Source organism: Haliotis rufescens, unplaced genomic scaffold, assembly GCF_023055435.1.
Source record: "Haliotis rufescens isolate VD_foot unplaced genomic scaffold, xgHalRufe1.0.p SCAF_7, whole genome shotgun sequence".
In the NCBI taxonomy this organism is placed as follows: domain Eukaryota; kingdom Metazoa; phylum Mollusca; class Gastropoda; order Lepetellida; family Haliotidae; genus Haliotis; species Haliotis rufescens.
This window is the reverse complement of record NW_025964361.1, coordinates 52247469-52263366: the sequence shown is the minus strand read 5'-3', so window position 1 is coordinate 52263366 and position 15898 is coordinate 52247469. Positions and strand designations below refer to the sequence as shown.

Sequence of the window (15898 nt, the reverse complement as noted above, 5' to 3'; positions counted from 1 at the left end):
AACATGTGGTACAAGTCAAAATAGGAAATTTCATGATCTGACTGACCCCAAAACTTCCGCTCAATTACTTGTTTGAACACACAGTACAAACTATTTACAGGGTGTCTTACAGAGTTCGTGTCATCGTACTGCGCTTCGAATGACTTTATTTACAATGAGCAGAAAGGAGCCAGAAAGGGATGTTGGGGTTGTAAGAACCAATTGCTGGTTCAGAAAATGGCTAAAACGTACCACCGTAACCTCTCAATGTCTTGGATAGACTACAGAAATTCTTCTACCTCACGAATGGATTTTGAAGTCACTGGAATGCATTGACCTCCCCGAGCGACTACTTGTTTAACTCAAGTCTTTAATGAATTGCTGGTCAACTCAACTTGGGATGTATTCGCAGGGGTAGGTGTTGACTTCGGAACCTATTTCTATTAGGAGAGGAATATGTCAGGGCGATTCGTTTAGTCCTTTGCTTTTCTGTTTTCATTAAATCCTTTAAGCTTTTTGCTTAGCAAAGAGGAAGGTTATCATCCTGGACCTCCTCAGCACCGATCCCCAACACCCCTTAATCACCTCCTTTACATGGATGACCTTGAACTTATTGCCTATACGAACTTAGGGATGCATATTAGGGACAATCTCCAGAATGCCCATATCAAGGAAATACTTCGGGCAGAGTACAAATGTATGTAGACTTAAGAAAATCTGGAGTTCAGAGCTGAACGCTCACAATAAAGTTAAAGCCACAAATACTTATGCTGTACCCGTCCCTTCGTATTCGTTTGGTGTTGTTGATTGGACGAAACAAGAAATTCAGGGTATTGACACCCTCACACAAAGAATCATGTCAGACAATAGATCCCACCACCCTCGCTCTTCCCTCAATCGCTTATGTTTACCGATCATTATGGGAGGGCGTGGTTTGATTAACGTTCAGGCTCTTCATGATAGAATTGTTTTGTGCACTTTTGCACACATTTATTTGTCTGATGATCCTCTTGTGAAGCATGAGACTGTCCAACACATTGTCAGTGGATGCCCAGCTTTGGCACAAACACAGTATCATAAACGACATGATGGTGTAACCCGATCATTTTATTACCGTCTTCGCCATGCTTGTGGTTTTGACACAGTGGTCCATCCATGGCACGACCCGGAATACAAAATTCTTTGGAATAGGCCCATTTACAGCCGTATCCAGGCCAACAAACCTGATCCTGTCCTTTCTGATAAATCCAATTAAATCATGTATATCATTGAACTTTCTGTCCCTTTTGACACTAATGTGATTGACAGGATTTTAATCTGTAAAAAAATCAATCACTGTATGCCAACCGTTCACCCAATTCGATAAACTTCAATTGTATTTGAAGCCAGGTGGGTCTTTGGCAATGTTTTTTTGTTTTTGTTGTTGTTGTTTAACGCCGCACTCAGCAATATTCTAGTTATATGACGGCGGTCTGTAAATAACCGAGTCTGGACCAGACAACCCAGTGATTGACAACATGAGCATCGATCCACGAAATTGACATGCATCAACCAGGTCAGCGAGCCTGACCACCCGATCCCGTTAGTCGCCTCTTACGAAAAGCATAGTCGCCTTTTACGGCAAGCATGGGTTGCAGAAGACCTATTCTATCCCGGATCTTCACGGGCCCTTTGGCAATATAGAAAATCTTACCTTTGACACAAGATATATGTCAGACATGAACTGACTTGATTTTTATCTATCTTATTGTAATATAATATAACCAAGAATTTATAATTTTCTATTTCATGTAAATTGTAATGTACTCATATCAATTTCAATAGCATATGGTTAACTTTTTTCCTTATACGTGGCATTATTTAATATGTCACTTGTACCAAGTTCTTTGATGAAACACTTAGTGTAGTGATCCTAACATACAATGAGTACGTTATGTAAGGCCTTGTAAGAGGGGAAAACTGCTTAATCCACGAATCAGTACTCTCAACGTTTGGTTGGACTCTAAAAGTTGAAGACATGTCCATTCATTTTGTACTGGCTTACAAAGCTCAATAAAAGCTGGACAACGAGACACGTTACAGTCAAGGAGTACCAGTTCGACCAAATCCTGTGTCTCAAAGATGAACCATAATCCTAAATACAATCAAGGAAGGACTTTCCTCATATTTATTGTTTGAGAAAGTATTTGAGACAAGTGGAATTAATATCATGTGGATTCATGTGCAATCTCAGAAAAGAGCAAGAGCGAAGTTCATTTCTGTAATAACTTAACAGAAAACTTCGTTCCTTGATCCATACGCCATTTGTCATTAAATGTGGTGACCACAGATATAGTTACATATCTATCTGAAAAGGTTCAGGACAATTATCGAAAATGAAAGCAAAATTAATGTCATCTGATGTTTACTGAGAAAATAATATGTGAAATGTTGGATATCCTAATATATGTGAAACTTGGGGGTAAACCCTTTGGCAAGACGTACGGGCACCGATTGTGCTTTCCTTCCTTGCTGGCCTAGGTCTTTATACATATAAATCGGAATACTACTTTGATTGGCAAAATCAAAACACAGGTATTTGGCTTTTAACCTCTATTTCGATGATCAAATATCATTAAATAATTGCAAGTAGCGAGTTCCCGTTCTCTGATTTACCTGTCTGAACTAGAAATAGATGATACCAGTGAAACCGCTTCTTCTTTTTTATATTCATATATATGCATAAAAAATTGACAATTATGCTCCACAAGACGATGATTTCAACTTTCCATTTGTCAACTTTCCTGCAGCTCCAACCCTTTGGTGCCTACTTTTCTGAACTTCAGAGGTACAATCAAACATGTTTCTACATGTGAGTTTTCCCCCCACCTGATCTTGTCTTCAAGCCAACATTTCAAATCTACTTCGAGGTTATGTGAGCTTGGGAGTGTACTGAGCACTGTTGCCGTGATCAGTGAATCCCACCCCTCACAATCAGTGTTATTCATATACATTGTCTACACGTTTCACCAGTCCAAGGGTCACGCATCCATCTGCACACATGGGCCCCGTACCAACCTTGATCCTCGTAAGAGATCACTTCCTGGGCAGGTGGGCAGGATCGGTGAGTTGGTTGATTGCCTGTCGTCGTACATCAACGGCGTGAATCGCTGCTCATAATATCAATCTTGTTCATTCTTGATTGTTTTACTAATATTGTTGGGGTGGAGGGGTAGTCCAGTGGTTAAAGCGTTCGCTCGTCACGCCGAAGACATGGGCACGATTCCCGAAATGGGTACATTTCTGATGTCCCCCGCCTTGATATTGCTGGAATATTGCTAAAAGCGGCGTAAAACCATACCAACTCACTCACTCACTAATATTGTTAATGGCGACGTTAAACAACAAAGACACATCCACACAGATATATACTCCCGGAAGAGGAATGCTGATAATTAAAGTCATTCAACAAAATGTAACGGTGGTGTTTGAATGACCGACACTTCAACTTAGGGATTCCTTTTCCTTACCATTGTTAGCTTTATCCATCGCAACGCCAGTCGAGATATCCATCTCAACGCTAGTCGACTTATCTATCTCAACGCCAGTCAAATTAACCATCTTTTTGCCTTCCCAAGAACATCCCTTGGACATGGTTTGAGTTTATCACTCCAGCTGTAAGTTATAAAGTAACCGAATAACCATTTCATAGTCAAATGTTTATTTCTTTGTTATATGTATATACATGCACATAAGATGACAAGAATGATACTTGAACGCGTTACTGAATATTACCAGTGATTTACCTTCAGCACAGATAAGACTGGTCTGTGCCACATTTCATGGAATGTGTGGTTTTAGAGAGAATATTTCAAAATGTATCACATTTCTAAAGTAACTTACAATCATGAGAATAACGAGATCTTTGAAAGATTCTTTTCATATAGCACCGGGTCATTAATGGTGATTTTTGAGCATCTGGAGAACAATCAAGCATCATGTAATGTCATGGGAGTAAATGATATTCATAGGGTAAATGTCTTTATCACGATTCGGGGAATTGTCTAGTCGCCTCCTGCTCCCCCCATCATCATCATCATCGTGGTCGTTCGGAATCCACCACGCCCTCCTCCATTGTTTCCTCCGTTGCCACGATTTCCTCCATTGTTTCCTCCGTTGCTAGGATTTCCTGTATTGTTTCCTCCGTTGCCACGCCCTCCTCCATTGTTTCCTCCGTTGCCACGCCCTCCTCCATTGTGTCCTTGGTTTCCTCTACCTCCTTCATTGTTTCCACCGTTGCCACGGCCTCCTAGATTGTGTCCTCCGGTGCCACGCCCTCCTCCACCGATTCTTCCATCGTGTCCTCCGTTGCCACGTCCACCTCCATCGTTTCCTCCGTTGAAACGCCCTCCTCCATTGTGTTTCCCGTTGCCTCGCCGTCCTCCGTTGTGTTCTCCGTTGCCACGCCCTCCTCCATTGTGTTCTCCGTTGTCATCCCCTCCTCCATTGTGTTCTACGTTGCCACGCCCGCCTCCATGGTTTCCTCCGTTGCTACGCCCTCCTCCGTTGTATTCTCCGTTGTCACCCCCTCCTCCATTGTGTTCTCCGTTGCCACGCTCTCCTCCATTGTTTCCTCCGTTGCCACGCCCTCCTACATAGTATTCTCCGTTGTCACCCCCTCCTCCATTGTTTCCTCCGTTGCCGCGCCCTCCTCCATTGTTTCCTCCGTTGCCACGCCCTCCTCCACTGGTTCCTTCGTTGCCACGCCCTCCTCCATTGTTTCCTCCGTTGCTACGCCCTCCTCCATTGTTTCCTTCAGACCCACTGCCCGGGTTGATCATATTCTCATAATTGTCCTGAGCATCACTATCGCAGTTTCTTATAAGGTCTTTGAATACATCCAAAAGTCTGAAATCGAATGGAACATGGCGTTAAACAATGAACTACATATATCAGGAGCTGAAAAATATCCTCTACGCGTGTATAAATCTACCAAGCAAGAATGTATACTTATATTTAGCGAGGTTTTCACTCAGCGAGATTCCTGAGGTTGCCTCATTCCCTCTCACCAACACAAGCCAATCCATTACCCCTACCAAAGTGTAACTTTGTGTTGTGTTGCAACAGAAATAATACGGGAAATAGTTACCGTTACATCTGATAGACCATGTAGTAGCAGAATACCACTAAACGAAGGATATTGCTCGACATAAACGGAAACTTGACTCTTAGAAAGTTGACCATTAGAAAGTTGAAGACATCCCTCTTGCCATACGATCTTGTGGATAGTTTTTTGTCACTCTGAATATTTATGCATCATATAAAAGTGAAACAGATGAGGCGGTTTAATTGGTCTCTATTATTTCGATCTCGGATGGGCAAACCAGTGGAAGGGAATTGACTATTTGACCATTAGTGAATGATATTAGATCATCAGTCATCACCTGAAACTTAATTTCAACACCTTTGGAAATCCCCTTGAAAATCCGAGAAGCAATCTTGACTTGTAAGCATAAAAAAGACCAGCAAGGGGAGGAGCACGATTGGTGGGCATGCTAATGCCTACTTCTTGCCTAAATGCCCTATCCCAATATTTCACATGGATGTTATCAATGATGATGTTAATCATTTCACATACTTCAGATGACATTTACTTTTCTTTGTTGAAGATAGAGATATAACTAAATTTATGGTCACCCCATTTATTGACAAATGCCTCAAGGTATCAAGGTGGATCAAGGTATGATGTATGAACACATGCTTAGGATATAGTCGAAATCGTACAATTGACGAGCACAGATTTCTTATGATTACAGAAAGGATCTTGACGTTATTTTTAAAGTTACTGGGCCTTTATATGGCATTGAGTACCAACGATGCCACTTAAACTTGCCGTAAAACATACTGCATGTGTTTCAAGAAAATACAAAGTTGTAGAGGAGATTGATAAAGTTTATGCGGTCATCTTACCGTGCCTGGAAGTCACTTGGATGGGGAAGACCGAAAACAATATAAAGCTTCCTTGCGTCCTTAGCATTAGACATTACGGTACAGAAGTCATCTTGGCCGATGCAGCCGTCGGGGTCGGTGAGACTGCCTTCAGCTAGGTCTACCACGTTGCTACAGACGGGGTTCTCCAGAGTTGGCAACAGTCTTCTTGTAATGCACTTCCTGACTTGGAACATATAGTCAGCAGCCTGTCGAAAATCAGAACACGGAGGTGAAACATCGTCAGGCCAGATAGTGTCCTTCCCAGGAATACGGTTTACGGATTAACAAATCATTTGTATTTATCTTTAAGTGGCACTTTACAAATTTCAGTAACGATGACGACAGACGCTCACATGGATTTCAACTTAATTATGCTTCCAATGCATTTGCTCGATAAAAGTAGTAGCACCTGTACAGCGACGTTGCATTGAATGAAAAAGTTATGTGAATTACGTCAGACGTCGGTCTGCAACGTCTATTATATTCTAATAAGTAGTCTAACTGCTATATGCTAGCAGGTGTTTGACAGGGTGGTTTGATGAATGTGAATACATTTATTGAATGGATCTACACCTACAGGTTATCTACCACTGCCTTGTCTGAGACAGAGGTAGTCTGTAGATGCTTCATTTGTGGAGTTCTCCAACTTCATCAACAACCCTCTCTGTATCAGCCACATGGGCGACTGGAATTTCATAACCAGATGTAAATGTTGGTGCATCAAGCTGGTTAGGTTCCAAACCTCCAACAGATATGACATATTTGTGACATATATGTGTGTGAAGACACTGCTACCAATAGGTTCAATAGGTACAACAGATGATTTTCACCATCTATTTGACGCATGTATTGTTTTATGTCCAAGTAGGGTATAAAGGGAAATAAAGATGAACGATCAAATCCGAATGTGCATACATACATCATTATGTGAACCCGTCCACCGTTTGAGACTGAGAAAGAAGTTTCAGGGATATCGTCCGTTGTCTGATTCTGCTAACAGGTGTTTAATACTTCACAATTCACAAAAGTGGTTACATCAAAAGTTGAATTGCTTGGTCTTAGACGTTTACCACTTTGCTGCAAGGGCACGGGTATGAGTGAGGGAGTATGGTTTTACGCCGCTTTTAGCAATATTCCAGCAATATCACGGCGGGGGACACCAGAAATGGGCTTCACACATTGTACCTATGTCGGGATTCGAACCCGGGTCTTCGGCGTGACGAGCGAGCACTTGGCACATGTATGGTGCTGACAAACCTAGAAACATGATCGGGGCGAACCGGGATTCGAACCCACGGTAATAGGGTTCTGGCGCGCCCGAGCGACGCAAATCTGTCGCATTAGACGACTGGCCCACCAAGTTAAAGATGCCAGGTCCTAATGAAAGTAGCGCGCGTGTAACACGATCATGTTGAGAGACATTTGACAAACATTTTGACAATTAATAGGAGTATGATAGTGCATGTACTTACTGTACCGGTGAAGGATGGAACAAGGGCATTAGGTTGAAGATAGATCTGCGAAACCCTAACAGAAGAAATACGGCACTTGCTGAGCGTTACTTGGAAACAATATGGTTCAGTGAAGAAGTCAGAAGAACCTTCATCAGCAAGTTGAGTGCACAGTTCTGGAAGTAGCGAAACATTGTTTTAAAAAAGATGAGCGGTACTCCACAAGTATCAGATATATTTCTGGATGTTCTAATTACAATTACATAATTATACATCAACTTACCATAGTCAATTTCGTTATTGGTACCGCGTCCTCCTCCACTAACACCACTTGGAAAGTTTCCATTGTTGGTGCCAGGTCTTCTACCATCATTGTTACCGGGTATTCTGCCTCCATTACCGTGACTTAGGTTGCCACCATTTTCTGTGCCAAGTCTTTTCCCATTGTTTGGGTGGAGTATTCCCTCGTAACCGCCACTTGGGTAGCCACCATTGTCCGGACCAGGTTTTCTGCCACTGTTGGGACCGGGTCTTCCTCCAATGTGGGGGCCGGGTCCTTCTCCATCGAGGGGGCCAGGTCTTCCTCCAATGTGGGGGCCGGGTCCTTCTCCATTGAGGGGGCCGGGTCTTCCTCCAATGTGGGGACCGGGCCTTCCTCCAATGTGGGAGCCGGGTCTTCCTTCAATGTGGGGGCCGGGTCTTCCTCCAATGTGGGGACCGGGCCTTCCTTCAATGTGAGGACCGGGCCTTCCTCCAATGTGGGAGCCGGGTCTTCCTCCAATGTGGGGGCCGGGCCTTCCTCCAATGTGGGGACCGGGCCTTCCTTCAATGTGAGGACCGGGTCTTCCTCCAATGTGGGAGCCGGGTCTTCCTCCAATGTGGGGGCCGGGTCCTCCTCCAATGTGGGGGCCGGGTCCTTCTCCATCGAGGGGGCCAGATCTTCCTCCAATGTGGGTGCCGGGTACTTCTCCATTGAGGGGGCCGGGTCTTCCTCCAATTTGGAGACCGGGTCTTCCTCCAATGTGGGGACCGGGCCTTCCTCCAATGTGGGAGCCGGGTCTTCCTTCAATGTGGGGGCCGGGCCTTCCTTCAATGTGAGGACCGGGCCTTCCTTCAATGTGGGTGCCGGGTACTTCTCCATTGAGGGGGCCGGGTCTTCCTCCAATTTGGAGACCGGGTCTTCCTCCAATGTGGGGACCGGGCCTTCCTCCAATGTGGGGTCCGGGTCCTCCTCCAATGTGGGGGCCGGGTCCTTCTCCATCGAGGGGGCCAGGTCTTCCTCCAATGTGGGTGCCGGGTCCTTCTCCATTTAGGGGGCCGGGTCTTCCTCCAATTTGGGGACCGGGTCTTTCTCCAATGTGGGGACCGGGCCTTCCTCCAATGTGGGAACCGGGCCTTCCTTCAATGTGGGGGCCGGGTCTTCCTCCAATGTGGGGACCGGGCCTTCCTTCAATGTGAGGACCGGGCCTTCCTCCAATGTGGGAGCCGGGTCTTCCTCCAATGTGGGGGCCGGGTCCTTCTCCATTGAGGGGGCCGGGTTTTCCTCCAATTTGGGGACCGGGTCTTCCTCCAATGTGGGGACCGGGCCTTCCTCCAATGTGGGAACCGGGTCTTCCTTCAATGTGGGGGCCGGGTCTTCCTCCAATGTAGGGACCGGGCCTTCCTTCAATGTTAGGACCGGGACTTCCTCCAATGTGGGAGCCGGGTCTTCCTCCAATGTGGGGGCCGGGTCCTTCTCCATTGAGGGGACCAGGTCTTCCTCCAATTTGGAGATCGGGTCTTCCTCCAATGTGGGGGCCAGGTCTTCCTCCAATGTGGGGTCCGGGTCTTCCTCCAATATAGGGGCCGGATCTTCCTCTAATGTGGGTGCCGGGTCTTCCTCCATTGAGGATGACGGGTCTTCCTCCAATGTGGGGGCCGGGCCTTCCTCCAATGTGGGGGCCGGGCCTTCCTCCAATGTAGGAACCGGGTCTTCCTCCAATGTGGGGTCCGGGTCTTCCTCCAATGTGGGGTCTGGGCCTTCCTCCAATGTGGGGGCCGGGCCTTCCTCCAATGTGGGGTCCTGGTCTTCTTCCAATGTGGGTCCCGGGTCTTCCTCCAATGTGGGGTCCGGGTCTTCCTCCAATGTGGGGTCCGGGCCTTCCTCCAATGTGGGGTCCTGGTCTTCTTCCAATGTGGGGCCCGGGTCTTCCTCCAATGTGGGGTCCTGGTCTTCCTCCAATGTGGGGCCCGGGTCTTCCTCCAATGTGGGGTCCGGGCCTTCCTCCAATGTGGGGGCCGGGCCTTCCTCCAATGTGGGGTCCTGGTCTTCCTCCAATGTGGGGCCCGGGTCTTCCTCCAATGTGGGGTCCGGGTCTTCCTCCAATGTGGGGTCCGGGTCTTCCTCCAATGTGGGGGCCTGGTCTTCCTCCAATGTGGGGGCCGGGTCTTCCTCCATAGATGGGATAAACATTTCCTTCATAATGGGGGCCGGGTCTTCCTCCAATGTGGGTACCAATGTTTGCATCAAATCTTCCTCCATAGTTGGGACCGAGTCTTCCGTTATTGTTTGGATCGGGTCTTCCTCCGTAGCCATGACTTGGGTATCCTCCATTGTTGTTACTGGGTTTTCCCCCATGGCTATTATATCTGCCACCGAAGCTGCCCGAATGCCCACTGCCGGTGATACCTCCTGAAGGCCAACCATTGATTCTTCCATTGTTAGAACCGGTGTTCACTCCGCCGTATCTACCACTGGTTCCGCCCTTAGTCACACCAGTACCACTGCCGCCCCTCGTTCCTCCATGATCGTACGCATTTTGAGGCTGTCGCCTACCGCTGTGGGCACACGAAACTCCGACGCTGAAGACCACAAGTACTAGTAATGATAATCTCATGATGAAGCCCTATCTCCTTACAGGTCCGCATGTACCTGTTGAAAGGCGCAGTGAAGTCTTTTGCTCCCAATTTATAATGTACGGGAGGGAGGGCCAACCAAGATAAACTTTAATGGAGAAAAATCGCAATTAGAAGGACGATCTTGCGTGTTAATCACAGAATAGAATGTAATTTATTTTGATGCTCGTTTAATTTGTCAAAGCTTGTGAAAGGGAACATGTTACACTTTTTATTGCACCCAAAAAGAAGATTTTCGTTTCTCTGTGTGTGCACATGTTTTTGCATGTGTGCCTCTGTTAAATACTACTCGGGTGAGATGTCGAAAAGCGCGTTAATTACTCCAAGGGTACCTGATGCTTGGTAATACTTATTTACTGAGGGTGCTAACCGATGACATTTCAATGTTTCTGGTAAGAAGCTCTCCCAGGTGAACCGCCTCCGTGGTCTAGTGGTAGAACGTCCGCCCGGAGAGCGGAAGGAACGGGGTTCGATCCCCGGCTGCGTCATACCAAAAGACGTTAAAAGATGGTACTTGTTGTTACCCTGTCTGGCCCTCGGCATTAAGGGGCTAAAACAAGGACTGGTCAGCTCGGAGTCAGTATACTGTGGGGTATTCATGTTAAACTGCGGCATGGTATCTCAGTAGGCTAGCACTATAAATCGGCATCAGTCCGGACTAGTACAAGCAGCCACACACACACACACACACACGTGCATGCACGTCGCTATATAAGTGCAATAATCTTGGACGCGACGTTAAACCCCAGTTCACCTCACCTCACCTTCACCATCTCCCAGGTGTATCATGCGCGACTAAAGATTTCTCTTAGAATTAAGATGACATGTCCATGGTACAACAAGTTATAATCATAATCCAGAACATTATTGTTTATGTACTCACAGTTGTTGCCCAATTGACACGTTGATCACCTCCGTGGTCCAGTGGATAGAAGGTCTGGCCGCAGAGCGGAAGGTCGGTGCATCCAACCCTGCTCGCGTCATACCAAAATACGTTAAAAGATGGTATTTTTTGTTTCCTTGCCTGGTGCTCGGCAGACAATTTATGTCATAACACAAGGACTGGTCGTCTCGGAGTCAGCATACTGTGTCTGAGTTGGATATCATCGTTAAAATGCGGCATGGTATCTCATTGGGCTAGCACTATAAAACCGACATAAGCCCGGACTAGTACAAGCAGCCACACACATCTATTCACACAATCCCCACCCGATCCCCAATCATATATGTTGCTTCTACCCCACTTACTACGGGCAAAATTTCCCTGAATGCTTTTCAGAAACCTGAATATTTGAAACAAAACAGTTCAACAGTATATTTTCATAATGTTCTCATAATTAATTAAACAGTAGAGAATGTACCACTTTATTGAGCGATTATGGAATGTAATTTAATCGTCGCTCACTGTTGTTTTGGGATGTCCCAAATTAAAACACACTGTCGATATTTCTTCCCATGTAGGTCAGGCTTGAGTTTTCCCCAATATCTACAGAATTTCAACAATTGTGATAGGTATAATTCACCTGCAAAAGTGAGGAACACAAAGTTCACTTATATTTGTCAATATAATGGCTCCCCTTTCAATGCATTTGGTCCATTTGTCCTTCAGATACATGGAGATCCGGGTTAGAATTGGTCTTTAGCAACCGATGCTTGTCGTAAGAGGCGTCTAACGGGATCGGGGTGGTCAGACTCGCTGACTTGATGTATGTCATTGTATCCCAGTTGGGTACGATGCTTATGATGTCAGTCTTATTGTCTAGACTCGCTATTTACAGACGGCCGTCATATAGCTGGAATATTGCAAAAAGTCAATCAGAATTGTTATCTTACTATGATATAACTCTTCCAACTGGCCCTCAACAGCGGACTTCAAGGAATCATCGACTGCAAGCCTTGTTCCCTCAGTACAGACTTCAGTTGTTTAAAGAGATAATTGTCACTTACAGCAAGACTTTGGCTCCGGATGGATGACGTCAAAGAACAGCAAGCTGTAACTAAGATTGTATGGCAAGTGGGGTGACTTCAACTTTCCTATGGTCAACTCTTCCTTATGTCGAGCAATATTCAAGAATCTTTAGTGTCTACATGTTTGAAGTACAATCGAATATGCTCTTTTTCTGAAGATACGAGTCTTGCTCAAAAAGTTCCGACCATCATTCAAGGCATTACTGTTATGGTAGACGTATAGAGGGCATTTCAATATTTGACTTAACAGTGACCAAAATGTATTTGTGACGGGTGCCTCAGGTGGGGCGGGATGCCATCACCTTTTCAATTCATTAACACTTGTTGTTGCTATCGTCGCAATTATACAATGGACTCTGCTTTTGGGGAGAGATTTCTTTAAACGTTGGACCTCCTCCGTGGTCTAGTGGTAGAGCGTCCGCACGGAGAGCGGAAGGTCTGGGGTTCGATCCCCGGCCGCGTCATACCAAAAGACGTTAAAAGATGGTACTTGTTGTTACCCTGTCTGGCCCCCGGCATTAAGGGGCTAAAACAAGGACTGGTCGGCTCGGAGTCAGTATACTGTGTCTGAGTGGGGTATTCATGTTAAACTGCGGCATGGTATCTCAGTGAGCTAGCACTATAAATCGGCATCAGTCCGGACTAGTACAAGCAGCCACACAAACACACACACGTACATGCACGGCGCTATATAAGTGCAATAATCTTGGACGCGACGTAAAACCCCATTTCACCTCACCTCACCTTTAAACGTTGAAATAAAAGAATGTATTTGTGTAAGCGAATGCCATGTAATTTAGTATTGATAAATCATCATAGGAGGGGGTTCTGAGCCTAACTACGATGGACTGTGTGATGGAGCGCTTAATATTTTTCGACATAACCCCTCCGAGGTCCACACATTTCTGCCAAAGATGCTGGAGTGGTGCCTGCATTCCACTGGTGTAGAAGGATTCCTACTGGTGGTTTGAAAAGTTATCCACAGCAGAAATGACGTCATCACCATTTGCATAATGCTTTCTAGACAGTTCTTTGTTCAAAGTTTGGTATGGGTGGAAACGTGACGGTGCACAATCAGGTGAATACGGAGTGTGTTCAATGAGGTCAAAACCACAGTCTTGCATTGCAGCCATGACAACCAAAAGAGTTGTGCACAGTTTCATTCTCCTGGTGGGACAACACGCCTTTATTGCGTTTTCCACAACGTCTAGCCTTGATTTTCTCACTAGGTTACCTAAGCATATTAGCACTGGTCGTTTGATTTTTCGGGGTGGGGTGTGGGTGTGGGGTGCGGGGTGTGGGGGCGGGGTGTGGGTTGTGGGGTGGGGCCGGGGGGTGGGGTGGGGGTGGGGGGGTGGTAGTCTAACAGTAGGATTCCTTCAGAATCCAAAAACTTTCAAGCAATCACCATGCAGCCGAATGAACAGACCGTACGGTCTTCTGTAAGATGTGTCCACTGCTTTGATTATTGTTTAGTCTGTGGCAGAACTCAGTACTCATCATGGTTGCAAATCGCTCAACAGAATCAGTTGAGTCAAAACGACGTAAATCGACGTAAGTGCTCACGAGAGGAATGTTTCTGAGCAGGAGTCAGAAGCCTTTGAAAGCAGCGTGGTAAAACCTTCGATCATTTCATTCCTCAGAATGTTCTCAACTCTCCTATGAGAGATGCCTACTGATTTGGCTATGTGACGCGTGGTGATTCGTCGATCATCCATAATCATATCACGTTTTTTTATCAACATTTCCTTGGTGGTGGCAGTTGAACGTCTTCCTGATATTTAATCATCATCGAGGCTCTCTTCCCCTCTTGAACACGGCTGCCTACCTCTTAAAAGTGCCAGGAGCATAATCCCCTAAACCCCTAAAAGTCCCACCATGTCCGCATGCATGGATGTTGGAGATACTTGGTGACAGCACAGTAGTCAATTTTGTACCTTTTCCATCAACAGAGAATGACTAGTTATTTTGATGCCTGGTGTAAGATGCTGCCTGGTTGTGTATTTGGTCCATATGCAGCCAGTAAGCATGGACAGTATTGTACATGTACTGGACTTCACTGTACTTAATCCATGCAAACTGTTATGGATGTACTATACATCCTACATAGCTATATATATAGTGAGACTCAGAACTTTTCTCCTTAAACCGCCCCCCCCTTCCCCCCACGTATACATGAGATAATAGCATGTATATCGTTATAACATACTTAGCACGAGGAAAGTTGTTAATCTTGAAATTATAATCACAGCCTGTGATCTGCCAATGGTTGACACAGCCACATGTGAATTTATCCACATCAACTGGCAGGTCACTGGGTGAGATTTACATTTTTTTTGACAAGAAAATACAAATTTTAGTTACTATGTAATTTCATTGCGGCCGGATCTTACTCTGAAGACCACAGTATTAATGAGGCGGACTGAATATAGGTCTGGCATATTATTTCACTCAATTCAAATACATGTAGCATGTTATGTTACTCCAGTGAAGTGTGCTATCACCTAATACATCTTATGATTATGGAAATGTTTTTGTCGCTTATATTTTACTTTCTCTCAAGACAATTTGTTGACTACATAATAAAGCACCAATTTGTCACATTCACTGTCTGTTGAGAACCAAATAAACTGATATGAAGATGTGTTACTGTTAACACAAACTAACAATACCTAATACTTGTAGGTTTTTTCCCTTCTGTTAAATTGTGTTCTCCACCTTAAATGGACCGTATCTTGTCTTCAAACCAACATTTCAAATATGCTGTATGTAAGCTTATGAGTGCACTGATCACTGTTGCCGTGGACAGTGAATCCTTCCCCTCTCAATCAGTGTTATGCATTAGCAGTGTCTACACTTTTCGCCAGTCTAAGGTTCATGCATCCATCTGCACACATGCATCCATCTACCGTACCAACCTATGCTGGTCGTACGAGTCCACTTAATGGGTCAGGTGGTCAGGCTTGGTAACTTGGTTGATTGCCAGCCATCGTCCACCAACCGCGTGGATCGTTGATCATCACATAAATCACTGGATTGTCAAACTCCATTATTTACTGCTATTGCGGTGTTAAACACCACACATACTACATACATGTACACCCACTGAAGATAAATGTTGATTATTCAATTTAACCAGTGGTGTGACAGTGATCTTTTAATCAACGACAGAGAAACCAAGGATACCTTTTACTCAACGCTGGTCGACTTATCTTTCTCAACGCTAGTCAGCTTATCCATCGCAACGCTAGTCGACTTATCCATGTCAACGCTATTCGACTTATCTTTCTCAACGCTAGTCAGCTTATCCATCGCAACGCTGGTCGACTTATCCATGTCAACGCTATTCGACTTATCTTTCTCAACGCTAGTCGGCTTATCCATCGCAACGCTAGTCGACTTATCCATGTCAACGCTATTCGACTTATCTTTCTCAACGCTAGTCAGCTTATCCATCGCAACGCTGGTCGACTTATCCATGTCAACGCTATTCGACTTATCTTTCTCAACGCTAGTCGGCTTATCCATCGCAACGCTAGTCGACTTATCCATATTTATGTATTCCCAAGAATATCACGTGGAGATGGTTTGGGTTCATCACTCCAGGTGTAGGTTATAAAGTACCCGAATAACTA

General features: G+C 45.3%; 1 protein-coding gene across 2 annotated transcripts; it reads right to left on the bottom strand.

The window, feature by feature from the left end:
• Positions 1-3662: 3662 nt before the first annotated feature.
• Positions 3663-10338, bottom strand: LOC124133742 (collagen alpha-1(I) chain-like). Of its 2 annotated transcripts, XM_048388259.1 has the most exons (5): positions 8519-10338; positions 7684-8350; positions 7422-7576; positions 5929-6155; positions 3663-4866 (listed from the first exon to the last, which is right to left on the bottom strand). In XM_048388259.1, exons 1-5 carry the CDS (start codon positions 10274-10276, stop codon positions 4023-4025), a joined length of 3651 nt encoding a protein of 1216 aa, XP_048244216.1. In that variant the 5' UTR covers positions 10277-10338; the 3' UTR covers positions 3663-4022. The 2 variants fall into 2 exon arrangements, with proteins under 2 accessions (XP_048244216.1, XP_048244215.1); XM_048388258.1 differs by having other exon boundaries at positions 7684-10338.
• Positions 10339-15898: the final 5560 nt, after the last annotated feature.

Coding starts and splice junctions, on each gene's coding strand:
- LOC124133742 (XM_048388258.1), bottom strand. CDS start 10,276: ATGAGATTATCATTACTAGTACTTGTGGTCTTCAGCGTCGGAGTTTCG. Junction 7,577..7,683: donor CAATAACGAAATTGACTATG/GTAAGTTGATGT, acceptor CGCTACTTCCAG/AACTGTGCACTCAACTTGCT. Junction 6,156..7,421: donor TTCCATCCTTCACCGGTACA/GTAAGTACATGC, acceptor GATTTTCGACAG/GCTGCTGACTATATGTTCCA.